At 60.3% G+C, this 18,888-nt stretch overlaps 1 protein-coding gene across 1 annotated transcript; it reads right to left on the reverse strand.

Annotated features, from left to right (window-relative positions):
* Nucleotides 1-1,791: 1,791 nt before the first annotated feature.
* On the reverse strand, nt 1,792-18,597 carry ALKBH5 (alkB homolog 5, RNA demethylase). Its single transcript, XM_035563391.2, has 5 exons — nt 18,430-18,597; nt 16,887-17,697; nt 10,578-10,658; nt 6,506-6,661; nt 1,792-4,856 (listed from the first exon to the last, which is right to left on the reverse strand). Exons 2-5 carry the CDS (start codon nt 17,612-17,614, stop codon nt 4,673-4,675), a joined length of 1,149 nt encoding a protein of 382 aa, XP_035419284.1. The 5' UTR covers nt 17,615-17,697; nt 18,430-18,597; the 3' UTR covers nt 1,792-4,672.
* Nucleotides 18,598-18,888: the final 291 nt, after the last annotated feature.

Consider the following 18,888-nt stretch of genomic DNA (forward strand, 5'->3'; position numbering starts at 1 on the left):
GCAGGGCGGGCGAGGGGCCCCAGCGAGGCCGAAGCAGCACCCTGGGGCGACGGGAGGCCGAGCCATGGCCACCAAGGTGGCAACCCCGGCTCCCCAACCCCACAGCAGGGCCAGAAGGACGGGGACATCCTCACCGCTTGCCCCCTGCCCCACAGCAAACCAGAGCAGGAGAATCGGGATGGGAGCTCCCGCCGCAGCCCCGTGCCAGTTTCTAGGGCAGCACACAAATCCCCCCGGAGCTGGAGCCTCCCTTTATTTAGGATTTATAAGCATTTCCCTCACCCTGCAGCCAGGCACCGAGCCCGGCTGCGGCCCCCCCCGTCCCCCCAGCACCCAGCCCCACCACACAGGCAGGCACAGCGATGCTTTCTGCTTTTATTCAATTAATGCAGCAATCTATACAAGAAAAAAAAATAATAATAATGAAACCATGAAATTCCAAACCCTGACAGTGAAGAACCAAATTCTTCCTAAGAATCGACCAGAATTAAAAGTTTTCCCCCCGCGTCAGACTGTACATAAAATAATCTCTGCTCCATTTACAGCGTTTCACACAGTACTTCTCGTATCTCAAACTTCAGAACTGTACAACTTTGTTACAAACCACGCTTTTTCCTAGGAAAAGCTTACGGAAAAAAATATTGCCACTTTGTTTTTTATTTTTCTTTTATTTGTAACAAAACAAAAAAAAATTAGAATCTTTAAAAAAACAAAATTAAAGTCAGCCAGAACATTAAGTGTGGGCAGGGGTGTGGGAAGGAGCAGAGACGCGCTTCTCAGCTCGAGGTTTCTCCTCCCCAGGAAAGGGAAGGCGTTGGGCAGACCAAAGAGGGGGGTCTGGACCTCGGGGCCATGCTCCGAGCCCCCCTCCAGGACGTTCCCAGCTTCAGGTTGGGGAACGGACACCCCCGAGGCCGGAGGAGGAAGCTGGCAGCCCCGCGTCCCAAAATCCCTCCTGGGATGACGGTGTCAGGGTTGGGCCAGCGCAGGGCTGGAGGTGGCAACCTGGGCTTCCCTGCTGGAGGCCGTTTGTGGGCTCCCGGCAGCCTCTGCCAGGCGGAGACCTGCTCCCCGATCCGCCACCCCGTCCCCAGGCCAGCTCACCTCTCCCTGCCACCAAACCGCCTCTCGTTCTCTTCCAGAGGACAGGCCGAGCCCACGCAACCAACGCAACAAGTCCGATCGCCGAGTCTTCTCCAGATGCAGGCGAGAGCAGCGAACCCCAATTCCTCCCTTGGCAGAAAAGCAGGGGCAGCCCCCACCTCCCTCCCCTTCCTCGGGAAAGGCGTTCTCGTGGTCTGGGCTGTGGGTTTGGGGTGTGTGGGGCCGTCAGGGCGCACGCAGCCGTATTGCCGGGGCCGGGCTGGGCATGATACACAACGACACGCTGCGGGTGGATGGAGAGGAGCACGGACCGCACCGCCGAGCCAGACAAGGACAATAAAGCCAACGGGGTCAGGCCAGGGAACGAGCCCGTCCCACGGAGGGGATGGGGAGAAATTTTTCCTTCTTTATGGGCAGGCAGCCGCAAAGCAGCGCCCGCTGCCCTCCGTCCTCCGCAGCGGACTCGCGCCGCCGGCCTGACCCGAAGCCTGCACGCAGCCACGACAGAGAAGAGGAGTGGGCACAGCAGCATTTTGAGCCACAGTTTTACCAAACAGGTCACAGTAAGGGATCTAGACATCTGGATCCGCGTGAAAAATGTGTCTTCTGGTTTCAGATCAAGGTTTTACCCCGATGTTGTTCAGTGCAAAAGAGTTAAAAAACCATGTATCTACACATATACAACTGTGTGTATATAAAATGTCTGTACAAGTGGGAGAGATGGGCTGCCCGCACGCCGGGAACTCCTTGCCCACGAGATGCTACGGGTCAGATGGGTGGTGTTGGAGCCCCAAGCAGGCAGCTTGGAGACTCAAAGCGGAACGGAGCAGGGGAGCGACTCCGGTGAGGAGCTCCCCGGCCCTCCAGCGCCGGCTGCCAGCTCGGACCCACGGCACAGACCTGGGGTTGGGGGGGGAACAGGAGGGCAGAGCTCCCGGAGGCAGCATGCAGGAACACCAGAACCCGACGGGACAGGAGGGCTGCCCGTGCAGACTGCGCGAGGACTGGGATGAGGTGACGAGGCAAGACCTCGGGGTGCCTTGTTCAGCCTTCAGAGGACATACCTTGTCCCACGGGAGTCACGGCACTCCTGCCGCTTCGGGAAGGAGCCCCGGCGAGGCAGGTTGCCTTCGTTGTGAGCTGAGACACCGGAGTACGGTATCCGTGTTGCAGAGGTAGGTGTAAAATCGGGAGGGGGGGACAGCAGGCTGCGCAGAGCGGGGACCTCGGGCGAGGGAGCAGAGCTGCTCTGCCTCACCGCAGCCACCGCCGGCAGCACGAGCAGCGCAGCCTAACGCCCGCGGAGGGCACGGGGCACGTCCAGGGTGAATTCCGAAAGAATTGGGAACAGCCATTCCCGGGCATCCCGCAGGCAGGTCTCTAGCTTGCTGAAGACGCTCGCAGACGCCAGCTGTGAAGAGGAGAAGAGATGGCTGCTCCCTGCACGCTGTTTTGCTGTCGGGGAATGCCAAGCTTTCCCAGAACGGGGGTTTGTAGCCAAGAGCTGGCCTGGATTCTCTGCAGCAAGCTAGGAAGGCAAGGAACGCTGCTTCAAATGCTAAATGTGGTCTGATAACAGCTTCTCAGTGGTTTCAGAAGCAGCAGAAGCATGAACTTTCAGATCTCTGGGCAGACAAGAGGCGCCTTCAAAGGCTGGCCACGAGGCTGTTCTCGCACCTCCACACCAAGCCGCCGGGAGCTCTCACCGGGAAGGCGATGGGATCAAGAGAACCAAGGACGGGCAGCTGGGGCCCACCTAGGAAACCTCCCGCAGGTCAGCGCGATGCCGAAGGCAGCAGCGATCTCCCGGGCACTGGCGTGGCTGCTGGACCCAGCCCCAGAGGTAACCCCAAGGACAGGCGAGTGGCAGGAGCTGCACGAGTCAGCAGGGAAGGAAAAGGACACCGAGACCCAGATGTCAGCAAACATGCTCGATTGCTAAGGAACAGCGCCCGTTTTTTGTTGTGTTTTTTTTTCTTTTTTTTTTTTTTTGAATGGGAGCTCCTCAAGACAGCAGCAAACGGGTTTCAAAATATATTACATCTTTTTATTGCCAAGCGTGCAGACCATGAAGTGTGGGGGACACGACACTAAGAAAAACTACAGTTTGAGGGAGGGCAAAGCGGTAAAAATTTAAAAATAAGACTACTCCTTACGACTGCCAACACTTGGGTTCAAAGAATCAATCGGAGGAAGTTCCTTAAAAGTAGGGTTCTAAATACGGTGTTGGGCCCCAAACTTGGAAGGCGCTCAGGCTTCAGGCTGGGCGAACGCGAACCAGCTGGGAGAAGACGAGGAAGAAGGCAGACCTCCTCGCGTTACCTCCTCGCGGCCAAACGCCTGCTGCTGCTCAGCATTTCCCCTGGCAGCCACAAACTCCCTGCCCCAGGGACACGCAGCGGGACGAGCAGGGCATCGGTGGATATTTCTGATGAACGCACTGACCCGGCAGCGTCCCCGCTCCCAGAGCCAGCCTCGGAGGGGACGGACCGCAGCCGAGGTTCCCGGCTCCCCGGCAGCCCCATCGGCGCCTGCCCTCGGCACGGGGTGCGCTGCCGGCTCCTCTCCCTCCACCCAGCAGGGGCAGGATGTTAAAACCAGCCCGCCACGCTGCCAGGAGGCGGAGGACAGCTTTTCTCAGGGGGCCCCGAGCCCAGCATCCTCACAAGCACAGCCCTCACCCGCTTCTCTTTGCTGTCCCCGGAAAGCAGCACGTACTCGGTGCTGATACTGCAGCCCCCGGGCTCCAACACGGACCTCAGGGCGATGCCGGCCTGGCCTCAGTGAAATCAGCCCCGTTTCCTCCCTCCTCAACCAAAATACGTCGCCGGTCAGGCCAGCGCTGAGAAGCCAGGGGTAAGCACATTCTTCTCGGAGAGGGCAGCCCGGGGACACGAGGCTGTGAGCCCAAGCTGGCTTGGGAAGAGGGACCGGAAAGAAAATCTACGGCATTTAAAACTGGTACTAAAGTGCAACACAAATGTCCTAAACCCTTTGTAACCAACGCAGTAAGAGGGGTCTGCAAAGCTCCAAACTTCCAGTTACTGCAGGGCACACTCTTAAAACACAACCCAACGACAACTAGGTAACAGCAGACCAAGGAGCCCTTTGGTGAAGCAAGGAATACGAGGCCACCACAGAGAATTTCAGCTCCTGGGGTCTAACATCATATTTAGAACATTTGGAAAGGAAGTTAAAGCAAAAAAAAAAAAAAAACCAACAAAAATACAATTCTTGAATCTTGCGCAACGAAACAGTTAAACTTTTTGGTGTTTTCAAAAGAAATCCCAACAGACAGCCTGGCATAACTTTATCTGCTTCCTAAGGGAGAGATGCCCGTTTGACCCATGACTCAGGACACCATGTGCACTGGACATGTTCCATCCTTACATATGTCTCAGCATTCCTCCATTCATAAAAACAAATCGCTAGATCCTTCCTGTTTACTCTTCAGCCTGAAAGGAAAAACCAAAACTGAAGCTAGATGGAAGATAGCCAGAGGGAGGAGAAAGTTTTCACAGACTGGAGGCCAATCTCATCAGCTCCACGAGCCCGGAAAGTGCATTCCTCAGTGTCGCCTCATTTTAACTTTCCTGGCCGGGCTGCCGTCCTCCTCCTCCTCATCACAGTCCTCCGTGTACTCGTAAGACCTTCGCCAATAGTTCTCGGAGCTGAAGTTGCTCCGTCTCCTATGTTTTGGTAAGAGGACCGAGCGCCTGTTCTCCTCTTTATCCATTTCTAGAATCCGTGGCCTACGGAGAGAGAGAGGGGGAGGGAGGGAGAGAGGGAGTGAGAACACGTCCGTAACGGGAGTTAAGCACTCCTTGTGTGGATACCATCTGGATTTCTGCATACTTTGCGCAACGTGAGTGACTTTTTCCACACTGCTCTCCCGGTGCTACGCTCTGGGCTCTCGGCAGAGCAGGAACAGATCGCCGAGCTGCACATCCCACAGCAAGGCTGAGAACTTCGCTTTGAATGGTGCAAGCCCTTCACCTTCACATGGCCAGCTTTGGTCTCCACCTCCACCACGCACACTTCCAAACAGGCTGGCCGCCCCTCTTTAGGTGCGGCCTGTAGCCCCCTGGGCAGAGGGGCCTGTCTGCCCTACAGAGGAGCTATGAGGATACTCGTGGTGCAGGATTAAACCACAGCTCCAAGCTCCTGTGTCCTCCTGCTGCTCTCTCCAGCGTTAGTGCAGTCAGTTCTTGTAGAAAGCTGCCCCTGCTCTCACCTGCGATCAGCTCACACCAGGGCCACGCTGGCAGGATTTTATCCTTGTTCATTTTATCCTAGGTGGCAACCGAGTTCCTCTGACAGATGCTATTTACCTACGTTATGCCGGAGTCTTTTAGGCCAAAGGAAGAGAAAAACATGTTTTTGATACCCATCTGCTGCAGGGGTCTGCGCTGAGCCTGCTCTCCATTAACGTGTGTCTTCTCCTCCGCGTCAGGCTTTCACCAGTTTGCAGACTTGCCCTGCACGACCCTTTCTCTGATCACACACAGCCCGCTGCAGGCTCCGAGGTAAGCCTTCCCTCTGCAGGCTCGCTTCGCTTCGTGATCAGTGTGCCCAGTCATCCCGAGCACTGGTGAACGAACGCTGCTCATAAACACGCCATCCCCGCCCTCCTCCTTCACCAGGACAGGTTGAAACATGGGCTGGGACTTCACAGCAGCCGAGCCCCACCACTTTTGGGTTTTGCACAACGTGCAGAGAATGCCCTATCAATTCTTGGGAGGCTTCAGAGTTAGAGAACAGCAGAAATGACAGCTGGCAGACCGGCTATCACTCGTGGCTATCGGTACATACGCGTGAGCAAGGTGGTGTTTAAGGGGAGCCTTGCTGCAGAGCTCAAGCTGTCTGAAACCTCAGCAAGGAGCTCTCTTGTAGGTCAGGCTTACGCACCCACACAGTCTGGTTGCACGCACACACACAAATATACACAGCCCTGGAACCAAAACAGATCTAAGAAGCTTCCCAAGGAGTCCTTCGCCCTTCCCAGTTCTCACGTTCTCTCCAAAGACTACTTTCATAATGTACTTTAACACAGCTGCACAGGTTGCTCGGCAATAGAGGTCAAAAATAATTAGCTGCAGGGAAACTATTGTTCTGAATGACTGCATTATCAAGAGCCAGCCAAATCTATTGCTTCTTCATTATGCCACTCACAGGATAAACAATGTAAGCTGCTTACAGCCGGAGCTTAGTCTCCGCAAGCCTCGGAGGAACGCATAAAGCAACGCGTTCTGATAAAACAGATCTGTGCGCCACAGGAAGCACCTGGCAAAGAGGTGCAAACCAGGATGCTTTAAGTGTGCCGTGCAGCCTCTCTCATCAGAGGCCGGGAGCCTCAGACATCCACTGACCAGCTCCTTGCTCTTAGGAGAGCCCAACCTACCTGTGAGCAGCATCGGGGTCTGCTTTGCGATGGGACCGCTTGGGTTTCAGGATCTGGTCCCTGTTGTTCCCCGACAGGCGGTCGGAGGTGTAACCTGGTGACAACACAGAGCTACTCAGCGATTTTGTTTCCAATCGAGGTGCGTCTAGTCTTGTTCTGCAAATTAAAAAAAAAAAAAAAAAAAAAGAATTTGCGAGGAGTTTCTACAGGATTGGTAGCAGGCTGCAAGAGCCGTTTGTCCTAGATGCACTGAAGCAGAACCCTCAATCCCAGCCACACAGCTCCAGAAGAGGGTCAGGATTGTTACACTCAAAGGCAGAACAAGCTGCAGTTCTCTTGCACTTGATGCTTTAATTTTTAACCTTTACTGAACTGGTCAGAAGACAGAGAAAGGTTTAGGGGTCAGTGTAGCCACGAGGTGATTCTGGGAGGGCAGGAAAGGTGCTGTGCTCGCTGCAATCCCAGTGACAGGGTATTGAGCGGAGGTGCTGGGCTCCCCGTGAAACCCCATGAAATCACAGTGACTCCTCAACAACTTGCAGCTCCAGTTAAGCCACGTGGGAGATGCACCGAGAAATCCATCATCGCCTCCACCAGTAATAACCGCTTCTGCCTGGAAACTCCCTCCTCTCTCAGAGATCTCGTGGGGTCGGGCATTTCTCGGCTTGACTAAGAGCTTTAGCGCTTCGACTCATGCTCGAGTCAGAAGTGGGGTTGGCAAACAGCAGCCGCGCCGCGTCCCTTACAGCGGCACAGCAGTCTTGGTCACGCTGCAACAGAAACGCTGAAGCTCCAGCAGAGAGCGAGCAGAGCTCAGAGCAGAGCTGCCACCACTGCTGCCCAGGCACGGCTGCAGCAGCAGCTTGCAGCACGCACGGAGAGGCAGCAGGCTGCATGGCACCAGTGGCACTGTGGTGCCGTGTGACGGTGCCGTCACCATCTCCCAGTGCAGCGTAGTTACTGGTCACCACTTACAAGCACTGCTGAAGTCAGTTTCAAAACAGACTGAAGCCTAAGAATGGGCAAAGAGTGCTAAAAGGTGGTGCCAGGGCTCCAGAGTGCCAGTTTCAGGAGGATCCATGCACGTTTCCGGACAGAAAGGCACCCTGACGTTGCTCCTGCAGCCTCGCTCCCCAGGACTGGGGGCGAATACCAAAGGGGGCTGGGTGAAAGAAAGGGGAGAATCACTACGTGTCCCCTGGTGCGGAGCTTTTGAGGCAGGTTTTTGAGGCAGCCGCTGCCAGGCTGGAGCCTGCACTAGTCTGCAAAGCCATCCTGGGCTCTTCTCAGCTCCAGGACTGGAGCCAGGCCAGTCAGAGCACCAAAAGCATTGCGGATCCTGCCCTGGACACCTTGGGAGGTTTAAATGTATTTCAAATATAATAACCAGAGGCCTACAATTAAAAACCCACTAAATGCACTGCAAGGGTCAGAGAGCACCAGCCACGCTCCGGCACCGCAGAGCGATGTGGATACGAGCTGCAGGAGCAGGTACTAGGAGGGGCTACACCAAAACGGAAAGCAAATTACCCAGCAAAGTCCAAGCTAAATAAAATAACTCCCCAGTGCAACAGCTTACAAACAGCTAAGTACAAATGGCTGCATAAGCCCTGTAAAATGACTTTCAAGCCCCGCTTGAGGAGGTCTCACTTCTCCCCCTACCTCCCACCTCACCTCTGGCAGCAGCTCAGGAAATTCAGAGCATCGCTCCTTCCCCCGCCCGCCTCTCGCTCAGAGCGCTCCCAAACCCCGCCGGCTCCCCACAGCCCCGCGCTCCGAGGCGCAGGAAACACCGTAAATGCCATCACGCTGCAGCTCTCCAGTGCTCCTGACCTACTTGGTAACCGCGCCGCTCTCAGGCGTGCCGAGAAAGCCAGCCGCTTCTCCGGCACGCACGGCTTTGTCCTGCCACTGCCAGCAAAAACCGCCTCCGGAGCCACGTGCCCGGAGCGGAGGCAAGAACGGATCCAGACTCTAACGTCTGGGGCCCTGCACGCTCTGGCAGCCTGTTCAGAGCCAAATATCCCAAATATCCCAGCTCCTGGATGCAGCTTTTACACTGCTCTGTGACGTGATCGCAGGGTATCTGAGCCCTCTGGAAAGCTGCGGGCTGCCTCTCACCAGCAAGAAGGAGACGACGAGTTTCACGAGGTCAGGGGCTGCTCCCAAACCTCGCGTGCCAGCAGAAGTGGCCGTCTTCCTGCTTGCGTAACTTGCTGCTTCAGCCTGCACGAGCCGCATGATCCAGGCGCTCGCTGCAGCACTAGCTGCTCCGGGGCTGCGAGCGCAGGGAAAGGTCAGCGGCACCCTTTGGCGAACAGGCATCGGCCGTGTATTCACCGGGGCTGCTCAGCCCTACAGAGATCACACAGAAATAACCCCCGGGGGGTTTCCGCTCTGCTCGTAGGAAGATCCCGTTGTGGTTTCGTTCAGCTCGCCAGGCGAGTCATCGCTGTCTGCGTATGACTGGGCAGTCACTGCCGCCCTAACGCTAAGCGATTCAGGCCCCCACGGGGAGGACAGACGGACCGGCTGCTGCAGAAGGACGCCGGGGCAAACGTGGGCAGCCGGCTCTGCCGGGAGCTAACGGCCTCGTCCGCCCAGCAGGGAGGCACCGGGTCAGCCAGGTATGTCCTGGAGAGCTGGACGCTTGCCTGGTTGCTTTCCGAGGGCAGCCAAGCCAAACTGAGATAACTGTTGTAGCTTACAGGGGCTGATGAAGGTAAGAGGCAGGTTGAACGGGGAGTCGTACATCCGCACCAGCTCGGGCAGCTTTAGGTCATTTAGCCACGTCTGCGGAGCAGTTCCTTGGAAAAGGCAGCCTAGGACAGGCAGCTTCTCCGCCCCAAAGCCCGACTAAAGCAGCCAGAGCCCAGCCCTCTCCCCCTGCAGGGTCTGGAGATGCCTCCCGCCGGTGCTCATCAGCACTCGCACGGCTTTTTGTTGGTGCAGTAACCAACGATTGGAAGGCAGCCACCTTCGGGCTCTCCTCGCAGTCACCTCACCACTCACCTAACACGGCAGCCCGGTGGTTTGGCTCTCCCCTCCCTTCCCCTCATCCCACCCTATCGCCCGCCGCATCTCATCCCGCCTCCCCGGCTCTGCCACGGCTTTGCCTTGCTAACACCTCAGGGCTGCTGTTTCCCTGCCTTCATCTCATGGATCTCTCTAACCAGATGTCCGACTCCACGCTGCTGGCCTTGTGCCATATCTTCACATCACCAGGCTGCCTGGAAACCAGCTAGGCTGCCCAGAAGTTCCACAACTCCGGATCTACACCGCTTGCCCGCTAGCCTCGTGCCAGCCTGGGCCACAGCCGCAGCCCTGCCACCGTGGCCATGCTTTCGTCTGGGTTAACAGCACCCAAGCCACGTGTATTTCCACTTACAAACATTTCTGGACAGTGGAATTGCTGCTAACAACTTCTAAGGCCCAATAAACGTGGGTCAATGTGGTGCATACACATATTTTAGTCCTCTAGTAAAAGGAACTGATACGAAATGCCATTTCTGGGTACAGGAGAAGGTGACACTGGGGACTTTGGGGTGGTTCCCCCACAATTATCTTCTGGAACAGGAAGCGTGCGATGCGACTTACAGAGCCCGGCTTCCCAGCTCCCAGGACAACCTCTATGAACCGGTCACTAAATTCACCGCATCCACTTCCCCTCAAAGCCAGCGCCTTCCTCCCTTCTCCCCAGGAGATGAAAGGTAGGCTACCAAGAAATCAGTCTGCTTTACAGACGATTCTTCATCGTCAGCTTCAAAGCACTGCCCAGGTAACTTTTGCACGTGGCTATCGTATGATCAGACACCTGGACGTGCAGCCCAGAGCACAGGAGTTTGAAATCCTAGCTGCTTGGAGCCGGGCAGCCAACGAAAGCCAGGTGCTCGGACAGGAACGGTGCCTGCAAACGGGCAGAGTGAGACCTAAAAGATTTAAGATCGACTCAGCGTATTAACAAGCACAGCTTTTTTTTTTGTTGTTGTTAAAGCGTTGCTTTAAAAGCACCTTAAAAATCACACCAACAGACTGGAGGTTGCCTTACTGTCCAGAGGGCTTCAACACTTACTTCCGAAGGATGATGACGGCTCTCCTCTCCTTGATGTCCTGCGGTCGAATACAGTGTGTGATTTCGTCGGCTGCGTATCCGCTGACAACAGAAACAGAAAGCCACTGTGAGAAAGACAACGGGCAGAGGCAGAAAGTGGTTGCAACAACAAACTTCGGCCAATCCGTTCCCAACTTCCACCAGCAATTCCTCCTCCAAACACACCGTTCCCCAGCTAAACTGCCATAAAAGAAGAAACTTCAAGAAAATAGTAGCAGTCAGGCCTTTTTTTTTTTAAATTTTGACTCAATTTTTTTTTTAGCATACACCAGAGAAAAGGCCACCTGCCGCGACATCACGAAATAAGTCGTGTTGAAAATGAGTTTACGGAGTGTAAATTCAGCTAATTTGTTTACGGGAGCTTTATCAAGAGATCAGATCACAGCAGAAGAAAAATCACCACGTCGCTTCCTCGCACGGGTCCCAAGAAAAAGCCATCTATCACCGCTGAGACACGCGGCACACCCGGACACGTCCATGGATGGGAAGAGCCTGCTGCCGGAGCCTCTCCCAGGGCTCGCAGGTGGGCTTTGGCACCGATTAGGTGTGTTAGGGGAGGAGGGGTGCAGACTAAGTGCCTGATGCCCCAGGAGTTGAGCGCCTCATCCCCACCACCTGGGCAGGGGACACTCGCTCATGCTCAGCAGCCTCACCCTCTCCTCCGCTCCTTGGTCACGGTACGACCCGCCGCAGCCCCGGTGACCCTCCAAAGCAGGCTGCAAACCAAGCCGGGCTCCTAAAACCTCCGTGCCGTGGGGCTCACGAGGCGAGGCAGCAGCTTGGGCCAGCACGGAGCGCACGAGGCTCACCGCTCCGTCACCACGCCGCAGCCGTTGTCGGCAGGAGAGCGTTTTGGTGTAGGGGATGACTTCAACACTTCAAGTTTCTAGCAGGTGGGTAGACAGCCAAAGCCAACCAGGGCCCCAACTACCTGCACAGACTGTTTCTTTTTTTATTTTTCCCCCCCTCGTGGCTGTTTCTGTCGCTCGGCACCATGCCTGGAGTCCGGCGCAGCGTGCGAGATCGTGGCCTCGGGCGTGGAGGTGAGCTGATGGAGAGCAGCCAGCGCACCTGCGGGTGAGCGAGCCACCCTGCCAGGAGCACATCTCACCACTTGCACGGGTGCTAACGAGCTCCCCTGGGAGGTGGGCCTGCCCCCTACCTGCTGCTGCCAGCGCGTCTGTTCACGAGAGCCTTCTAGAGTCCGGCGCGGGGAAGGAGAAGCGAAACGCCTCCCGAAATGGCTGACAAGGGCAGGAAGGCGTTGGGGTGAAGGCCGCTCGGATCGCAGGGAGCCAGCACGGCCCTGCCCTGGGTTAACCCAGCGCAGAGCTCACGGAGCCTCCCCGGGAGCGGACCCACGCGCCTGCGGATCCGCGAAGCGGTGCCAGAGGCCACCGCGGCGCTTCCCAGGGGCAGGGGTTTCGCTTCCAAGGCAGCCGCAGCACGCCCTGCCTCGCACCACGGCTAGAAAGCGTTTCATGTGGGATGCCGGCGCCCGAGCTCAGCATTTCCTCCGGCGGCTCCTTCCCTCGGAGGAGCCTCAGCTCCCGCTGCTCTCCCTCTGCCCGCGCTCCCCGCCACGAGGCTTCAGCAGCCCGTGAGTTCGGGATGCTCGGGGAACAACACGTCACGCACACGCAGGTCTCCTCCGGGGGCAGGACGGGGTTTCCTTTATCTGGATAAATCACCCACCCACTCGCCTGGAAACGCACACCTCTCGCCTGAAGACTGCTTTGAGGAGGGAGCTCAGAGTCTGAGACCTGACCGGTGGGGAGAGGGGCTGCTGGCCGCCCCCCCCCCCCCGCCCTTCAGGGCGCCGCAGAACAAGGCAGCGTTATGCAAAGGGGCTTTAATGATGCTCCATTATGCTCCAGGAATCTCCGCGTCAAGCTCCAGCGGACTCATTAATATCACCCACGTTAACATTCGGCTCGGCACATCCTCACCCCGAACACGAGACCTGCGCTCTCCACCACGAGACGTCAGCCCGGCCTCTCCCTCTCCCCAGGCAAGAACTCATTTCCCAGCTCACTTTCCAGCACCTTGAGCAGAGCTCGCGGCCCCAGGTGCAGGCGGGTGGCCCCAAACAGCAGCCCTCAGCCCTAACGGGGACCCACCCGGCAGCCCCGATGCCACAATGGGGAGGGAGAACTCAGCTTGCACCTTGCCATGGCCCGAGATGGGCTCTGCACGGCCCTCCAGCACGGGGCGGGTGCAGGAACCGCTCAGGAGCAGGGTAAGGTTATTTCTCAGTTGTCCTGCTTGGTGCCAGCACGAGTTTCTCACCCGCTCCCCGCCCTTACCACGTCCCGGTGACAGCCAAGGGACAGACGCTGGAACGAAACACCCACAAGAACATCAGCGGTGCACCCAGGGATTTCTTTTCTTGCCCAGCCGACAAAACCAAAGCGCCGAGGGGTAACTTGGTAAAGCAAGCCCCGAACTGCTGCCCACGGCAGCACCTGAGCGTGATGCGTCCAGCCCGGAGCATTTTTCAGAGGACCGAGGGGAGGCTGGATGCCACCCGCAGGCTGCCCGGAGCAGCCCAGCTGCTGGGGCTTCCAACACCCACACCTCCTCCCCGAGCCTCTTTTTTTTTTTTTTTCTTCCCCCCTCCCTGACCCCCACCGTAACCGAAAGCAGGGTTGTTTTTGTTTTTGTTTTTGTACAGGTATCACCAGAAAGGAGGCCCCCGTGGCTGCCGGCACGGGCAGAAGTTCTCTGCGGCAGGCAGAGCCTTTTCCTCAGGACCAGGCTTTTCTGGGAAAGCGCCTGAGCCCGGCGGCCGCGGAGCCACCCCTCCAGCTGGGAACAAAGCAGGTTCAGCCTCCAGAGGCTCCGAGCAGCGGCGCTGATGGCGCTGCCACCAGGCATGCCCCTGGACGGCACGAGGCAAACGTCGCCGCGTTCCCACCGCTATTACAAGCGGGCCTGCTCTCTCCTCGGAGCGCCTGCCGGTGCCAGAAGGAAAAGCCGCCTGGTTTTGGGCTCTCAGAGCTCCGCAAACGTTACCTGGCGTAGTTCGCTCCTCCGGTTAACTGCAGCCTTGCTGGTCCCCGACCCCAGGCACGGAGACACGACGCTCGGTAATTAAACCCAAGCCCACCAGGTGCCCAGATCCCTTACGTGCTGCGGGGCTTTCCCCCCCCCCCCAGCCCCCCCCCCCTTTTTTTTTTTTTTTTTTTAATTTTCCCAGCCTAACCATTCGTCAAAACCCCGTTCCCCGGCGGACAGGCCAATCCTCCATCTCCTCCGCAGCGCTCCTGCTGACTGATGCTTATCAAATTCCTTTTTTTTTTTTTTTTTTTTTTTAAAAACGGGGGAATAAAAACCCAAACAAACAGATGTGGTCCTGCCAGCACGCACCTACAGGAAGCTGATGGCACCGAGGTCTTAGCGCAGCCCGGCTCGGCGCTGCCATTTCCTCTCGGCCCGGCCGGCGCGTGGAGGTGGAAGCAAACGCCCACCGCCGCCTGCTTCTCCGGGGGCACAACCCGCAGAGGGGGCCGGTCCCCGGTCCTCCGAGGGCAAATCTGCACCACGGAGGCAAACGGAGGGAAAAATACCTTGCTGGAGGAGCGCGGGGCTGGGCGGGCGGCCTCCGGGCGGCCTAGCCTTTGTCCTGCTGGACACGGCGAGGAGAGCCTCCGTTCCTCCTCCGAAACTCTCGGCGAGGACATCCTTGCAACCCCGACCCCTCGTTCGAGACGCGAACGCTTCGCGGCTCGAGCTTGAGGCCGGTGCAGGGTTTGCAAACAGCCCGGCCCGCCTCGCAACAAACGCTTCAGCCTGCTGCAAAGTTTAACCAGCAGCGTCCCCCGCGAGGCGTTTACCGACAACCCCGAGTCTTACCGGGAAAAACCTGAAGCACGCGCATCGAGTCGAGGGCAGGACACGGGGAAAGCCCCTCGGCGGGGCGAGGGGCGGCTGCGAGGCCGGGAGGGGGATTTTGAACAGAGCTGGGATGGGGACCAGGACGCGCGTGGGATGGGGAGAGGCTGAGAAAGAGGGGGAAAGGGGAACCCGGCGGCTTTCCTACGAGCCTCCCGGTTTCCACACGGTACCGAAACGAGCGTGGCTCCGCTGGCTTCCCCAGGAAGGAGGCCTGCCAGGAGCAGCCTCTGACCCAGCAGCATTTGAATCCCAGACATTACAGGCATGCCGCTTCTATCTCCGCCGTTTCCCTATCTCCAGGGCAACTGCCTTCGGCAACCGCTTGCTGGGAGGAGAGGAAGCCAAGTTCGGGGAGCTGGCTTCACTGCCGCCGCGAGCCGGGCTGGGAGCTGCACCCCGAGATCCCCCCCCCCGAGACCCCCACGTCCTCCCTCCCTTCCCCGAGCTCTGGGGTCGGAGGGGAGCCGGGAGGTTTGCTCAAGTCCTGGATCACACCAGCCCGCACCCATCGCCTTGGCAGAACCTCCCTTAAGTGAGTGCTAAGCATCTGCTAACCGCGGCACCGAAATTGAAATCACCCCCGGTTTAGGGGCCATTATTTGCTGGAAAGCAGAACATCCGGACGTCTAACCCCGCGTGAAGCTGGCGAACGCCGTCCTTGGGTCGCGAGGACACCAACCTTTCCGTGCAGGCACCAAACCGCCTTCGTTTGCTTTGTAGGAGCGCTCGAGGGAACTGCTGGCAGCACCCACGGCACGCCGGCCACGCAGCCGCACGGCGCACAACTCGCTCCTGCTCCGGGGACCCCGAGCCAGCTCCTTCCCAGCAGTCTTGGGGGGGCAAGAAACCGCGATTCGCTTGCCGCGGAGCAGAGGAAACACCTCTCCCTCAGCCCACGAGGGGCCGATCCCCCACTGCTTAAGCCCCGATCCTGCTTCGGATGTGAGTTCGAGCATTCTCCCGGTGATCCTGGCTACGACTACAGACCGACCCCGCAGGACGCTCCCAAACGCGCGCGAAAACGCTCTCACCGTCCTCGGGAAGGAGCCCCGGCTACGAAAGGAAGGACAGCCGCTTACCCCAGGCATCGCGGGGGCTCGCTTCGCTGGCAGGAAAAATTAAGGCAGAAAGTTTTGCTGCCCGCGTCCGGCCTCGCGGTAAGCGGACACGCCGCGACGGCTCCCTCCCGGCGCCGCTCCGGGAAAAAATCACTCTGACCTCTGCCCTTCTCCTGCACCCTCCCTGCCCCGGCCACGCTCCCCAGGGAATAAGAAAACGTCTTTAGCCTCGGGAGAGCCTTTCCTGCTGGCGGATCCTCCCGCAGCCTCGCTCGATCCCGCTGATCTACAGGAGCTACCCAACGCGGGGCGGGGGGGGGGCACTGGTTAATGTTTGCGCAGCTTTCCCCGGATAAAAGCTCCGTGAGATCCCGGCCGTTATTATCGACGCCCCGGTCACCAGCGCGACGCCCGTCGGGGCGGGGGGGGGGGGGGGGGGGAATTCCTTCCTGCGCCCCGCGGCGATCGCTTTGCGAGCCAAGGCGCGGGGTTGTGTTACGAGCAGGGAGCCCTGAAACCCGCCCGGGACGTTCACCGGCCCCCCCCAAAAAAAAAAAAATAAAAAAAAATTGGTAGTTCCGAGCGCTGTTGGCAGAGCCCGGGCCATCCCCGCTCCTGGCAGCGAGCACTCTGACCTTCAGGACGCGGGGACGAGGCTCGGGATGTGCTCACGAGGGCCGGCAGCGAGGAGCACGCGGGGCTGCTCGGGGCCGTGCCGCCCGTCCCACGGGCTCCGTGCGCCCACCGGGAGACAACGGGGGTTAGGGAGGAGACAGATCCCAGCACGGAGCCCGGCTTTAGCGGCGGCTCGCGGCGTGACCTTGGGCAGGTCACTTCGCCTCCACGGGGGCGAGCGCTGTCCCTGCACGCGTCGCCGCCGCCGCGCTCCCCCGGGGACAGCCCCGCGGGGTCCGCGCCGCTTCCTCGCCGTCCCCGTCCCGCAGGTGAGGGCTCTGAGCTCCCCGTTGACAGCCCGGGAGCACGAGGCCCTTCACGCCACCTCCCTGCCCTTCAGCTCACGTCGGGAGGGCTACGGACAGAGCCCGGGCGCGGGATCCATTTTGTGCCTCGATGCGAACCGCAGCCGCTCGGGGAAAGGCACCGAATCCCAGCTCCACCAGCAGGCGACTCCGGATCCGATCTCCCCCCCCCCCCCCCCCCGACATGGGACCGCCCCAAAACGCCGTCCCCTCTGGGGACCCCCAGCCCCTTCCCACCGCCCGGGGACCCCGCGGGGCCCCCCCAAGGGAGCCGAGCCGAGGGGGGCGCGCGCCCACGTGCCTCGGGACGGGCGTTCCACGACGCGGCGAGCTACCTGAGCACCGTGACGCTGCCCCTCTTGACGGGCAGGAAGAGGACGGGCTCCGACACCCTGATGGGCTTGAACTGGAACTTGCAGCCGAAGCAGAGCGCCGAGTCGCTGAAGAAGGACACGGAGACGATGGGCCTCTCGAAGATGTGGATGGGGTCCACGTGGGAGACGATGCAGCCCCCCGGCTGGTAGTCGTTGATCACGGCGCTGTTCACGAAGCCCTCGGGGATCACCCGGTGCTCCACCAGCTTCCTGATCACCAGGTCGTGCACCCACTCGGGGATGGCGTCGACCTCCCCCCGCGGGTACAGGCGCTCCTGGCCGGGCCCTCGCCTCTGCAGCTGCGACCCGTAGGTGTAACCTTCCCCGAAAAAATACTTGTTGCGCAGCGGCGCCCGGTCCACCGTGTGCTCCTTGTAGAGCCCTTTCTCCGCCCGGGACACCACGTCCTCGATGCGGGCCTCGATCTTGGCGCACTCCTCGGCGCTGAAGAGGCGAAGCTGTCGGATGCCGCTCTTCACTTTCCGGGCTTCCTCCTCCTCCTCCTTCTGCTGCTGCTGCTGCTGCTGCTCCTCGTAGTCGCTGGGCTCCGAGGCCGAGTCCTCGTGGTAACGCCGCTTGCGCTCGTAAGGGGGGGGCTCGGCGGGCTCCCGCGGCCCCTTGGGGTTGTCCCGGTAAGGCATCATGGACTTGAGCTTCTCCCGCAGGTCCGTGTAGCCGCTGCCGGCCATCGCGCCTCGGCGGCCCCGCGCTCCGTCACCGCCCCGCTGCCGCCGCGGGGGACGCGCAGCCGCTGCTCATGGCACCCGCCGCCCTGCCGGGAGAGCACCCACGGGGCGTCAGCGGGGGGGAACCGGGGCTGTTCGCGCACCCCCCCCCCCCCCCCCGGTGTCCCCCCGGTCCCTCCCGTGGACCAGGCCTATAGGGCCTTCTGCCGGTAAGGGCCGGTGGCCCCCCGGGCTGGGTTCTGTGGGGCGGGGGGCACCGGGAGGGTACCGGGGGGGTTGCTGGGGGTACTGGGAGGGGTACCGGGGGTATAGGGGGGGACGGGGGGGGAGTTACCGGGGCATACGGGGGGGGTTATTGAGGGGTACGGGGGGGTACGGGGGGGTTACCGGGAGCATGGGGAGTGTACCGGGGGGGTATGGGGTGCGGTACCGGAGGGTATGGGGGGGGTTACCGGGAAGTATAGGGGGTCTGGGGGGGGGGTGGTAGCGGGTGTATGGGGGGGGGGTTACCGGGGGAGAAGGGGGGGTATAGAGGGGTTACGGGGGGGCGTTAGGGAGTCTGGGGGGGTGGTATCGGGGGCGTAGGGGGGGGTTACCGGAGGGTACGGGGACATATAGGGGTTACCGGGAAGTACACGGGGGTTACCGGAAGGTATTAGGGCGTCTGGGGAGGTGGTACCGGGTGCACGGGGGGGTTACCAGGGGTGCCGGGGGGGGGTACCGGGGGTTACCGGGGGGTTACCGGAGGGATTAAGGCCGCCCCCTCCCGCCTCGCTGCCCCTCCCCCCCCCCCAGGCAATCCGGGACGCCCAACTCACGGCTTTGCCCGGGGCGGCGGCGGCGGCGGTAACGGCGACGGTGACTGCGACGACGAAACGGCGACGGCACGGGGTGGGGGGGGGGGGGTGGGGGAAAGGCGGTTCGGCCGCAGCTCCCGGTTACCGGGCAAGCTCACGCGGCGGCGGCGGCCGAGCCTGGCACATGCCCAGCGGCGGCCCCGGCGCGGCGCGGCGCCCTGCCCGCTCCCATGGCGGAGGGGCCCGGGGCCGGGGCCGGGGGCACCGGGGCCGGTGAGGGGGGGAGGGGAGGGGGAGGGGGAAGGGGGTGCCGGTACCGGAGGGGGGAGGGGCGGCGGCGGGCCCCGGGGGTCTCGCGCAGCCGTTCCCGCGGCGCGAGCGGCGCCTACGTCACCAGCCGCCCGCCCGACATCCCCGGGCCGCCGCGGGGCCCCGCCCACCGCGCCGGCACCGCCGCCGCGCCCCGCCCACCCCCCCGCG

This window comes from Cygnus atratus, chromosome 15 (genome assembly GCF_013377495.2).
Source record: "Cygnus atratus isolate AKBS03 ecotype Queensland, Australia chromosome 15, CAtr_DNAZoo_HiC_assembly, whole genome shotgun sequence".
NCBI classification, from domain to species: domain Eukaryota; kingdom Metazoa; phylum Chordata; class Aves; order Anseriformes; family Anatidae; genus Cygnus; species Cygnus atratus.